This window comes from Hoplias malabaricus, chromosome 18 (genome assembly GCF_029633855.1).
Source record: "Hoplias malabaricus isolate fHopMal1 chromosome 18, fHopMal1.hap1, whole genome shotgun sequence".
NCBI lineage: Eukaryota > Metazoa > Chordata > Actinopteri > Characiformes > Erythrinidae > Hoplias > Hoplias malabaricus.
Genome location: NC_089817.1, coordinates 26,878,023 through 26,891,363, shown reverse-complemented (window position 1 = coordinate 26,891,363; position 13,341 = coordinate 26,878,023). Strand labels below are relative to the sequence as shown.

Sequence of the window (13,341 nt, the reverse complement as noted above, 5' to 3'; positions counted from 1 at the left end):
TTTGGTCTGCAGCCATGACGACTGAGTCCTGATTGGTCCTTCTCTGATTTTAATGCATCGGTACATCCCACAATATAGAACATATTCATTCATTCATTCATTATCTGTAAGCCTTATCCAGTTCAGGGTCGCGGTGGGTCCAGGGCCTACCCAGAATCACTGGGTGCAAGGCAGGAACACACCCTGGAGGGGGCGCCAGTCCATCATATAATTAACATAATATCTAATTGAAAAACGGATGCAGTGTTGCAGTCTGTCTGTTTTGAACACCTTTAATATACGTGAGTTTGTTTTCAAAACCCTGTTTGTGGGTGATATATAAATACATCTAAAGCTGAGTACCAGACCACAGTGTATTATACTCCATTACATACAAAGCCCTGCCCCTTCAGGGTCCTACTGGTTGAAAGATGAAAATTCACACAACAAATGTCACTTGGTGCAAAGATTTGCTCACAAAGGCTCCACAGCTTTAGTTTAAAATGACCCCGAAAGTGAAGGACGGTACGACACACTCCTGCACGCCTTTTGATAGATGGATAGACGTTCTGCAGTTACCGCAACAATCCAACAGGAGTCAAATCAGTGGCAGATATTCCTCTGCTGCATGAACCAAAGAGGGTCCACAACAGAGAAGACGTTAGAAGGTCTGTCCTCGAATCATCTTCCCTCGTGGCTACGTCTTGGGACATCACGTCCCGTGTTTGGTTTGAGGACTTTGGCTTCGGTTGCATTCACACTTGAAACAAACTGCATCAGAATTCGTTTAGAAGCGATTCTTTTGTTGCGCACCAGGGTTCGTACGGGAGCATTTAGTCTTACTCTAATGAAGTGCAGTTACAGAGCAATCAAAGCAGGGTTCGTTATAATCAAACGGATGTTGACAAGTCTGAACACACCCTAGGAGAAAATATGTGCTCGGATACAAACAGATGGTGGAAAATTAAGTGATTTTTTTCAATCTATGTATTCACTAATGGAATGCGATGTTAGAAATGTGGCAAGAACGTGTCGTGTGACGTTGTGTGGTCCATTTGAAGTCGTGAACCAGGGACTGATCCTGAAGGATGTGCCGATGTGCCCGAGTTGACCCGCTCTGTGCTCCTTTCTTTCTGCTCCCGATGTGTTGAGCAGATCCCAGCCGTGGTTTGGTAGGTGGCTGGTAATAAAACTTGAGCAGTCTGTTCAGGGTCTGTTCGGGCTCCGCTGGGAGCCGAGGAGGGAAAGTAAACAGTACGGAAACTAATGCGTGAGCTCCCAGCTCTCAGGACTTGACAATTAGCTGTGGGCCCTGTGGCTCATTTAGGGCTCTACTGGGAGATGTTTTGATAGGGAGGAGACAAAGAGACGACAGAGAGTGAGAGAGACAGAGAGAAAGACGGAGGGTGGCAGAGACAGCAGACGGCCTGTTAATAGCAGTTAGGAGAGGAGAGAAGGTCAGCCACGAGAGGCAGCGAGAACATGAAATTCGCTTGATAGCAAAGGCCAGGAATGCGTCTCCACTCCCTCATCACTGAGACACTTCTCTTAGTCAGGCAGCAGACATCAGCGGGGGCCTGGAGGCTGATTAGCTCTCCCCTGAGCAGAATTCAGACAAGGAAAGCATCCCTGAATTCAGTGAAAATGCTCATTAAAGGCTGCTAAACTGCACTGTTTAACCCCAGAACTCTTCTCGCAGAAAGAAACTCTCCAGAATGGTGTAGTTGCTGCCAGGGCAGAGAGTACAAAGGCTTGAATGTGTATCCCGAGAGGGTAAGAGTCATAGCTGTAAGCTCAGAAAATTACATTTACATCTGTAGCGTTTAGTAAGGTATGTGGTATTTGGAGTCTTGCCCAAGGACACTATCCAAACTGGTAATCAGACCCAGTTTGTCCATGTACCTCAATGACCTAAATGTCCAGCTGTGTACCTGACGTAATCTACGTTCATTTTCCAAATTTGACACATTTTTTACACAATTTTACATGTCAGTCCACCCGGAGGACACCCACACAAACACTGGGAGAACACACGAAGCTCCTCACAGAGGACCCTGAGGCCCTTGAACTGTGTGGCAAGGACACTACCAGCGGCACCACCACGCCACCCATGTTAGTTCTTGCTGCCTATAGCTATATTCTAGAGTTATATTCTGAATTATGTATTATTGAACCACTTAATGCATAATAAAGACATTTATCACTGTTATCCAATGAAAAAAATGAGATCAACCAGCCCCAGAAAGATTTTCCAGGGCATCAAATCCCTGGAATGCTGCGGTCCAGATGAAATCTCCAAATTAATTAGACCACAGCCATTGAGTAAATGTGTGGAGATTAGATTTGGCCCCATCATTTGATTAGGGGAGGGAGGCATCGTACCCTGGGGGGGGGGGGGGGGGGGGGGGCTTCTCGCCCCAAGCCATCCTACATCAAACACAATTCAGCTAGTGTCATCACAATGTTACACACACCATATGGCCACAGGCTTGTCAACATCGCTGAAATGAAGACTATTCATTGGTACTTGATAGGAAGGCTTAATTAAACACTGGAACATTTCTGGGAGGATTTGATGGTATTCAGCCATAAGTGCATTAGCAAGGTCAGATATTACAGGTCTTGGATGGAGTGCTCTGAGCCTAGTCATTACTCAAATACAACTCAAATTCATTCATTCATTCATTCATTCATTATCTGTAACCGCTTATCCAATTCAGGGTCACGGTGGGTCCAGAGCCTATACCTGGAATCATTGGGTGCAAGGCGGAAATACACCCTGGAGGGGGCGCCAGTCCTTCACAGGGCAACACACACACTCACACATTCACTCACACCTACGAACACTTTTGAGTCGCCAATCCACCTACCGACGTGTGTTTTTGGACTGTGGGAGGAAACCCACACAGACACAGGGAGAACACACCACACTCCTCACAGACAGTCACCCGGAGGAAACCCACGCAGACACAGGGAGAACACACCACACTCCTCACAGACAGTCACCCGGAGGAAACCCACGCAGACACAGGGAGAACACACCACACTCCTCACAGACAGTCACCCGGAGGAAACCCACGCAGACACAGGGAGAACACACCACACTCCTCACAGACAGTCACCCGGAGGAAACCCACTCAGACACAGGGAGAACACACCACACTCCTCACAGACAGTCACCCGGAGGAAACCCACTCAGACACAGGGAGAACACACCACACTCCTCACAGACAGTCACCCGGAGGAAACCCACGCAGACATAGGGAGAACACACCACACTCCTCACAGACAGTCACCCGGAGGAAACCCACGCGGACACAGGGAGAACACACCACACTCCTCACAGACAGTCACCCGGAGGAAACCCACGCGGACACAGGGAGAACACACCACACTCCTCACAGACAGTCACCTGGAGCGGGAATCGAACCCACAACCTCCTGGCCCCTGGAGCTGTGTGACTATAACGAAATATAACGATATATAGAAATAAATCGACGGATCCCTGACCCATTTATCCACATCACGTTTGCAAACAGAGCCCTGTTCGTTTGTGTCAGTCTGTAGAGAAGCTTGGGCCATGCCCCAAATTTGCACCATACTCAATACATAGTGCACATCACAGATAATGACTAATAATACAGACAGTATTTAGACGCTTATTCAACAGGGAAACTTGAACCTATAGCTTTGGGATTTGGCTTCGGAAACGGATCACTGATCACGCCAAGGAGAACTAATTTATTAAACTTTAAGCCAAACCACAGCAATAGTTTAGGCCGGCAGTCTGGATAACACATTATCCTTCAAGAATCTGCTCCGCTCTGAAGCGCAGGGACAGCGGGATAAGACTATTTACCTGTAAACAGGGGGAAATGACTGAGACAATGGAATATGTGGCTTGTCTCTGTACACACTTTAAATCAATACATGAGTGCAATAAGATGATTTCTGAAGCTTGTATATGATCTGTGTATGAATAACTCACTCAGATTTGGACAGAAGTGCAGAGAAGTGCATTAGAGACTGACATGCTAACAGTTTTGTATTAGAAACTATGAGAAAAAAAGCTAACGTGGCTAACGTGGTTTTCTCCTAACTACGCTACACAGTGGGATCCTTTACACCCCTGATGCAAAGAGGTGGTGGGCATCTGTGCTTCTGGGTGTTGTAAAAGAGCTTCACTGAGCTGTAATTGAGAATATAGCCTCTGTTGTTTCTACTTCAGTGTCAGCACTGCAGAAACTGAACTATGTAACTGTTGGAAGTTTCCTTCTGCCTTCCCCACTCCCCGCTGATTTTAGGATGGTGTTGTAAAAGTGAATTACACTCAGCAACTGTAAGAGGACCCCAGGAGCAAAATGTCACAATCCTACTTAGTGTTACTTTAAAGTAGCGGACTTCTCCAGTCATCGTGGTCTCTATAAAAGTTTGGACAGTGTCCTTTAGAGTGAGCTTGATGTGTGTCGTCAGATGTCTTCAACAATGTCTGGGTTGTCAGGGGACGCTGCACTCGAGCAGTTGACGAGGTTGAAAATTCAAGTGATGTATTGGTGATATCTGTATTTATGAGATGTCACCGAGCATCAGATTTCTAATTAGCACTTATCTTTTTTAGAAGTGACTGACACTGTGGATGACACACACACACACACACACACACACACACACACACACACACACACACACACACACACACACACACACACACACCAGCCGGAGGAGGCTGTGTGATTTGCAGGGTGCTCTGACCTCGGACAGGGTGGTGTTGAGCTGGAAGATCTGCCCCTCCCCCTCCACCTGCCGCACACACAGCTTACAGCTCAGCTCCACTGTGCTCGCACTGAAACGCTCCAGAGTGAAGGTGCAGTGCAGATTCCTCTGAGAACCGCTCCATACAAACTGAAACAACAGCTCCTACAGAGAGAGGGAGAGAGAGATAGAGTAACCATATCAGTCTCTTACACACACACACACACTATTACGTTTATTTGTAACCCAGCTTTAGCAACATAGCAATTTGTCATGTCAGTAAATCACCCTGAATTGAACTGAATTCAATTGAGAGAGAGAGAGAGAGTGCGCAAGAGAGAGAGTGCGCGCAAGAGAGAGAGAGAGAGCACGCGCAAAAGAATGCGCGAGAGAAAGAGAGAGCATGAGAGAGAGATAGAGAGACAGAGATTGAGATAATAATATAGAGAGAGAGAGCGTGAGAGAGAGCATGAGAGAGAGAGAGAGAGATGAGAGCATGAGAGAGAGACAGAGAGAGAGAGGGGGGGAGGCTGAATGGAAGCGAGTGATTCAAGACAGAGGCAAGGAGTGTGAGTGTTAAAGACAGAGAGGGCAAGAAAACAAGAGAGAAACAGAGATTGAGAGTGATAGATGGAGGAGACAGAGAGAGAGGATGAGAAAGAGAGATGGAGAGAGAGATTCAGAGTGACAGACAGAGGGAAAGAAAGTGACACAAGTGTGGAAGAGATAGACAAAAGTCTAAAAGTTAGAATACAAGAAAGAAAGAAAGAACAGAGTGTGTGTGAGACAGAACGAGTTTGTGTGTGTGTGTGTGTGTGTGTGAGAGAGAGAGAGAAAGGGAGAGAGAGATGGAGAATGTGTGTGTGTGAGAGAGAAAGGGAGAGAGAGAGAGAGAGAGAGAGAGAGAGAGAGGATGAATGAATGTGTGTGTGTGACAGAGAGAGAGAGAGAGAGAGAGAGAGAGAGAGACAGAGGGAGAGGGAGAAAGAGTGTGTGTGAGTGGAGAACAGTAAGAACAGATCCGTCCTCATTCCTCCACTTTTTCCAGAATCCGTTGTGACCTGGCTGTCAGGAGCCATTTGTTTGGAGATGTTTCCATGGCCTTGAGCTGTCAGTGGAGTGACAAAACTCACTGCAACGCCACACACACCTAGCAGCCGAGAGTGTGTAGCAGCAGGTCAGTACAGCGGTCAGTACCTGGTACTTGGCCAGAAGTTTGCTCTTCCACAGGGTGTGGGGCACGTCGTGGAGGGACAGCCGCAGGTTGTGAGTGCTGTCCTTGAAGTTCAGGGTCTTTGGTTCGTCCAGAAGCTTCCCGCCCATCTGCTTCTCCATCTGCAGCACCTCCTACGGGCAGCACAGAGGGACACAAGTCTTTAATAATGTTTACTCAAGTAAAATACAAGCAGGGTGGGGGTGGGCATGTGTTCCTCCAGACATGAGGACGATCCACTGCTTCTTTTCAAACTGCTCCTAATGCACCACCACTGAAGAGCTTAACATGCCAGAGGAGAATGTAAACTGTCCAGATCTGTCACATCAGCAGAGAGGTGGAGGGCTGGGCGGGATCATACCCACCCAGAGTACTGGGCCAAATGTGTTCTCTAGGACCCCCAAAAACTCCGATGGCTGGTGCATGATTCCTACCCTCCTCCTTTTTTACATAGTGCAGTTTCTGCGGTGCTGGGTCTTAAGTAGCAAATGCAGAGCCTCTATTCGCTCCAGAGCTCAGTGACATATCACAATGATTTTGAAGCTAAAAATTTAAAGGTAGAAGTATTACCTAGTGTTGCTTTAAATAATGACATCAACAACGCACCGTGACCAATAAGGATCAGTACTTTTACATAGTGTCAAGACTTTTTTGATGCAATGTCGATGTATTTAACAGTGTGCTTACAGGCCACACACGCAAACACACACACACACAACAGAGAAGAGATCAGACTCGCCATAGAAAGCCTGAACACACTCCGGTACATGTGCTTCCAGTCATTAGCCAGATGACATCTCTCCACTCAACGACTTCTGAATGAGCTCTGTTGTTACTCAGGCTCTGGCAGCCCCTTGTTGCTTCTCTTGTTTACGCACTGGAGGTCTACACTTCTCTTTAACCCCTTTGTTTATAGACGGAACCTAGCGGAGAATGGGCTGAAAAGGTTGAATGAGATGCGCTGGCATGTCTCTGGTTTCAGAAGGCCACGTTCTGTGTGTGTGTGTGTGTGTGTGTGTGTGTGTTTGTGTGCGTGTGAGAACAGTTGGCTGATGGATATTCTATTCAAATGAATGCGCTCTTTCTTCCTCTCTGCGGCGATGGAAGCTGAATGTGTGCCTGCTGCCTCCTACCATTCATCTGCTGCTCTCTCCCACACGAGCTGCAGGAGGGCCACACACACACACGTTTGTTTCTGTGAACTGTGGGGACATGACATAGCCATCCATTCATTTCATGGAAGACGTAGCCTACATTTTATAATAAATAAAACCTGTCCTCTCCTTAACATTCAGTGATAACCACAAGTCCTCACATTGTGAATGTGTGAACAGGTCCCCACAGTGTGATATATTATTGGTGTACACACACACAATCACACACACACACACACAATCACACACCCAAACAAATAAATGCATGAAGGTACTTGCATAGTCTCAACAAACACATAAACAAATTAGCCAGCAGCTTATAGGAAATATACATACGCCATGTGTACAATTACACAAGCGCACTGAGCCTAGTGCTAAACCAGTGCATGAGACTGAACTTTCAATCCCCCAAGCAAGATAGGATGCTTATTCTGTGACGTAATTTGAATTCAGCGGCTGCCCCTTACACTCCAGAAATGATTCAAAATGATTTGCAGCAAAAAATCTGTTACGTATTTACATTTAACATTTAAAAATACATACTTTCAACTGCATTTTAGAAGTGTTTTTGTTCTGGAGAGTAATGATGTGTAGCATGTCACAGATATTAGCCCATCTTTATGAATACTGAACTGCCTCCATTGTTGTGTGGAGCAGTGGAACTGAGGTCTCTGGAGTGATGAATCAACCTCCAACACTTTTGGGAGGAGTTAGAACGGCATCAGTAGCGGACATTACTAATGCTGCGATGGCTGAATGCCATCAAATAATCTCAGCTATGTTCTGAAGTCAAGTGTAAAGACTTTCTAGAAAAGTAGATGTAGTCACAGCGGCCTTATGAGGGATGGATGCCAGATGGATGCTCTTCGTAAAACATATAGATGGGAAGATATTGGTGTATGACACGTATTATTGCATTATTCATGATGATAACTCACTTTCAGTGCGTCCTGGGTGTCGTCCAGGCAGTACACTCTGATGTTGTACTCCAGGGCAGTGCAGGTGACCGGTCCGAACACGGCCAGTTTGAGTCTCTTTGTGGTGGCGGCGCTGACCGACTGACCGACCAGACAGTACGTCCCTAGAGTCTCTGTCAGAATGTGACACGCCTCCTCGTCCATCTGAATATAGCAGGGAGTGGTGAAGTTCTCTTCTCCAACCACCACCACGTCCTACACACCCACCCACACACACACACACACACACAGAGAGAGAAAACACCATTGTCAGAAAATAAATGAACACATTAAGTAACACATTCATTCAGAGCTATAGAACTTAAACATGACTATCCTGATGCAGAAGGAATAAAATAAACCCCCTATTCACAGCACAGTCGTCCACTGCACTGAATTATGGGCTTTAGACACAGGTTAAATCAGAGCTTTAACACATTATTAATTTGAATACGTTTTGCCAGAACGTGATTTAGCTTCACCATTCAGACCCGAGCCTGATCAGAGTTCGTCCAGATTCATTAGGTATGCGTAATACATGCAAATACATGACGTACTGGGTCTGAATCTACATCAAGTGTTAGGCCCGAATCTGAATCTGAATCTGAATCAAGTTCTGGACTTGAATCTTCATAAAGTACTGACTCTGAATCAGAATCTAAATCAAGTACAGGGTATAAAGCTATGAAGGGGGTACTGAATCTGAAACTGAATCTAAATCTGCATCACAGACCGAATCAAAAACTAAAGCGCTGGGTATAAAGCTGATGCCGTTTGATTGAGAACCGGTAATTGATTCAGATTTATAACAGCACTTGATGCAGAATCAGAGTTCAAATCACATACTGGATCAGAATCTTAATCAAGCACTGAATCTGAATCTGCATCAAGGGCTGGATCTGAATCTGAGAATCCAGTTATTGAGTCTTAATCTAAATCAAGTACAAGAGTCTGAATGTGAAACAAATAGAGAATCCATCAGAATCTGAATTAAATACTGGTTATCGTTCAAAATTTCAAAAACCATGTAGCAAGACTTAATGCTGCCTTAAGCAACTTAATGTAAAGTGTTAATCAAACAAAACAATGGAGAACCAATCATAAGGCACCAGCATCGACCGTAGATTAATTATTAAAAGCTGTACACTGTAAACTTTGTTCAAGCCGCAGTGAACACCATCAGAGTTCCTATTAGCGTATAACAGATAGCAGTTAGTGGATAATGAGCCTGAGTTTGAGGGGTTAATGGATCTGTATGGCATTAACTGTATGTGCTGAATTAATACGAGGATCTGGAGATGGACTGTCCATGATATAATGGGCAGATCCCCCACAGTTGACCCCTGTAATAGCGGCCATGTCAGGGCCTCTCTCTCTCACTCGTTCTCTCTCAAGCAGTGGCTCTTCTTCCTCTATTAGTCGTAATCCCGCCGCTTCGCACTGTCATTAATTTCATCCCATTATGAGAGAGAGAAAAGGAATTAAAATACTTTATTGTCAGCTTGGCCATTAAACAGCAGTATTATGACTGGTCATTAGCCTCCGCAACAGGTCCTGAGGGAGCGGCGGATTGGAGAGCGCTAGCGAGATAATGAGAAAACGGCGGCGGCTAAAAGTGGGCTAATGCCTTCCAGAACTGATTTATTTACCCAAGCCCTCAGTCAATCCATCACAGCATAACACACGCCGCTCCCCCAGAAAATATCTTTCAACCGCTGCAAACTTGCTGTGTTCTAACGGCCTTCAAAGTTTGGAGGAGTCCTTAGAGGAAGGGTTGTCCACTCGGCGGCCATTTTGCAGTTCATTCCACCAAAACAAGACAAGACCCTTATCCCCTTAAGTGAGGAAAGACCCATAAAGCTGCAGTAACACTTTAAATGCTGCTTGAAATCTCTAGTAAAATCTTACAAAAAGCACATAAACAGTTTACAGCACTAAAAACCCACGTTTACAGTTTGTTTTGCTGATTGAACACGTGCATATCTCCATGACAACAGTGGCCATTTCCTTCTTGAGGATTTACTAACAAACGGACTGGCTTTTTTAAATGACTAGTGGAATTTAAACCATAAACAGACATGTCTTGTGTTGCAAGTTTTCCCATTTATTTTCCCCCAGAGACCCGTCTCCTCCACCTTTATAACGTAGCTGAATACATTCTACTGTATGTTTCAGAACCACATTCATATAAGAAAATCCTTATAAAGATTACAATAAAGAACAGAGAGAACACACCACACTCCTCACAGACAGTCATCCGGAGGAAACCCACGCAGACACAGAGAGAACACACCACACTCCTCACAGACAGTCACCCGGAGGAAACCCACGCAGACACACAGAGAACACACCACACTCCTCACAGACAGTCACCCGGAGGAAACCCACGCAGACACAGGGAGAACACACCACACTCCTCACAGACAGTCACCCGGAGGAAACCCATGCAGACACAGAGAGAACACACCACACTCCTCACAGACAGTCACCTGGAGGAAACCCACGCAGACACAGTGAGAACACACCACACTCCTCACAGTCACCCGGTGGAAACCCACGCAGACACAGGGAGAACACACCACACTCCTCACAGACAGTCACCCGGAGGAAACCCACGCAGACACAGTGAGAACACACCACACTCCTCACAGTCACCCGGTGGAAACCCACGCAGACACAGGGAGAACACACCACACTCCACACAGACAGTCACCCGGAGGAAACCCACGCAGACACAGGGAGAACACACCACACTCCTCACAGACAGTCACCCGGAGAAAACCCATCAGACACAGGGAGAACACACCACACTCCACACAGACAGTCACCCGGAGGAAACCCACGCTGACACAGGGAGAACACACCACACTTCTCACAGACAGTCACCCGGAGGAAACCCACGCTGACACAGGGAGAACACACCACACTTCTCACAGACAGTCACCCGGAGGAAACCCACGCAGACACAGAGAGAACACACCACACTCCTCACAGACAGTCATCCAAAGCGGGAATGAAACCCACAACCTCAGGTCCCTGGAGTTGTGTGACCGCGACACTAACCTGCTGCTCCACCGTGCCGCTACACTTTATAATTTGAATTTAGCTAATATATTTTTAAACAAATTAAAAAAAGAAAACTCTCCAAAATGAAAGCAACCCTTCATCAAAAGAATGCTCTGCCAAAAACGGTCAGGAATCAAAATGGTCAGGTACTCGCTTGGCATCTTGGGAGCGCCCTCATATTTACAACCCTGAGAAACCATCTCTCAAAAAGAGTCGTGAGCCTTTGCCAGGGATGCGTATTTTGACAGGGCACTTCATTTGCGAGGAGGGAAAGTGAGAAAGCAATATTTACTAGCCACATGTGTTCTGCCTTCACTGAGGAGACGAGAAGAAGAAGAAGATGATGAAAAAAAAACAGCTCTCATCTACAGACGCCATCTAAACGTCCCACCTGCGAGCGACGGATATTACTCTCCACACGACTGACAGACCAGATGTCATCAGTTTCTTTGTTTAAACGGCCGAGACGTACGTTTGTTTTTATTGGTGGCACGGCTGGAATTCATCAAAGTCACACTGCTGTGATCAGATGCATATTTTTCCTCATATTTCCCATGAAATATTCCCACCTTCTTCTAGCTCTGGACGATACTGGCATCATATACAAAAAATTGTGATAAAATAGTGGATAACATTTTACTGGAGGCCACTGCATATAGAGCTAAATACATCTTTCATCATAAACAAACATTACCATATACCAATATTCCAAAAGGCTTCAGTCTCCACCAACACTGCTACACCATACAAAGTGTTATGACAGCTGAGGCCTCATAGCCCACACCTCTGTAGTGTGCTGTTGCTTTCATGTGAGAGAGCAGGGTTGAAGCCCCCACTTGGGGTAACATCTGTTGGGCTTCAAAGCTGTGTCCTTTCAATGTGTTTACGGCACTCTCTGTGATTGAATCACTTCTGTTATCTGCCTTTACAGTATGTTTAGAGTCATTATCACTCGCTTCACTACGTCTCATGAGTGCAGGGCACATCAAATAGAAAATATATTTATTTATTTCAGCCTTGATTTTTAAAGACTTATATATTTCAAAGCAGATTTGTGTTGAAAAGATGTCTCACAGAGTGTATGGAAGATTTATGGCGTAGGTTTTGAATGTGTGAGCAGGCCTTTCATGTGAGAGAGCTATAGGGGAATTCCTATAGTGCTTCAAGCTATGTTCTTCCAGTGTAATTATGTGGCTCTGTGAGATTTAGGCTGAATGCCATTTCTTATTTTTATTTATCCCTACCCTTAGTTTTCAAGAGAATTGGTTAAAACCGTCCGTTAAAAAACAGGACAACCGTTCAAGAGCCTGAAACATCATATTTAAACAATGCAGTGCCTCATTCCCAGGCTACTAGCTATGCTTTGTGGCAGCTCTGCCAGTCTGCAGTGATATCAGAGGAGCACTGCTACACTACAAAAAAAAAAAAAGGAAGTAAAAAACAGTGCTGTTTCTGGGGGAAAACAACACAGTTGAGGATCTTCATTGAATCAACACAGAAAATAAATCAGGGTGAATGGTAACAAAGGATTTCCCCCTTAGATTTAACAGTGTGTTTAGAGTCATCATCATGTTATATTCACCAAGTATGCTACATCTTTATTTCATGCTACATAGTTATTTCAGGTGTGGATTTATAATCCCATTGCAGATCTGGGTTGAGCAGATTCACTGCTTCTTGTGGTGAGCTGTTTTGCAGTATCATGTTTGTGATGGAGGATTTATGTAGTAGGGTTTGATCTGTGGGTTTTCACGTGGTAGAACAAGGCCCATGACCCTCTCTGGGAAAATCCCGTTGAGCTTCAATGCTACGTTCTTCCAGTGTAATTATGTGGCTCTGTGCGATTTTGATTTTACAGTGTGTTTAGAGTCATTATCTTTTTAATTCCCTGTCGACACCTTCAGGAAGTTTGTCTTGCTAAATGTGCTGTTCTAGTCTGGGTTTTTTGATTCTGAAGCGGATATGGGTTTAGCAGAAGATACATGGCTCCTGGTGGTGAGCTGTTTTGCAGAATCATGTTTTTTTTGGACGTACAGAGGATTTATGGTGGTGCCGGGGTCCGTGAGGAGAGAAATGGACTTGGTGAAGTGAGTAATCTGCTGTTCACTGGAGCGACCGAGACCGGAGTCCCTGTAGACTTCCTCACTCCACAACCTCTCTCTCTCTCTCTCAGGAGACTGTCTGAGCTCTGCCCTTAATCACTCTATCCGTGATGTCTCCT

The 13,341-nt window shown here is 45.5% G+C and overlaps 1 protein-coding gene across 1 annotated transcript in view; it reads right to left on the bottom strand.

Moving 5' to 3' along the window:
* The window catches only part of unc5cb (unc-5 netrin receptor Cb), a 195,301-nt gene that overhangs the window by 7,640 nt on the left and 174,320 nt on the right, over positions 1 to 13,341 (bottom strand). The window contains exons 13-15 of the mRNA XM_066651109.1: positions 8,037 to 8,270; positions 5,929 to 6,078; positions 4,732 to 4,896 (exon numbers count right to left, since the gene is read on the bottom strand). Coding sequence (XP_066507206.1) covers positions 4,732 to 4,896; positions 5,929 to 6,078; positions 8,037 to 8,270 — 549 coding nt within the window. The remainder of the gene's footprint in view (positions 1 to 4,731; positions 4,897 to 5,928; positions 6,079 to 8,036; positions 8,271 to 13,341) is intronic.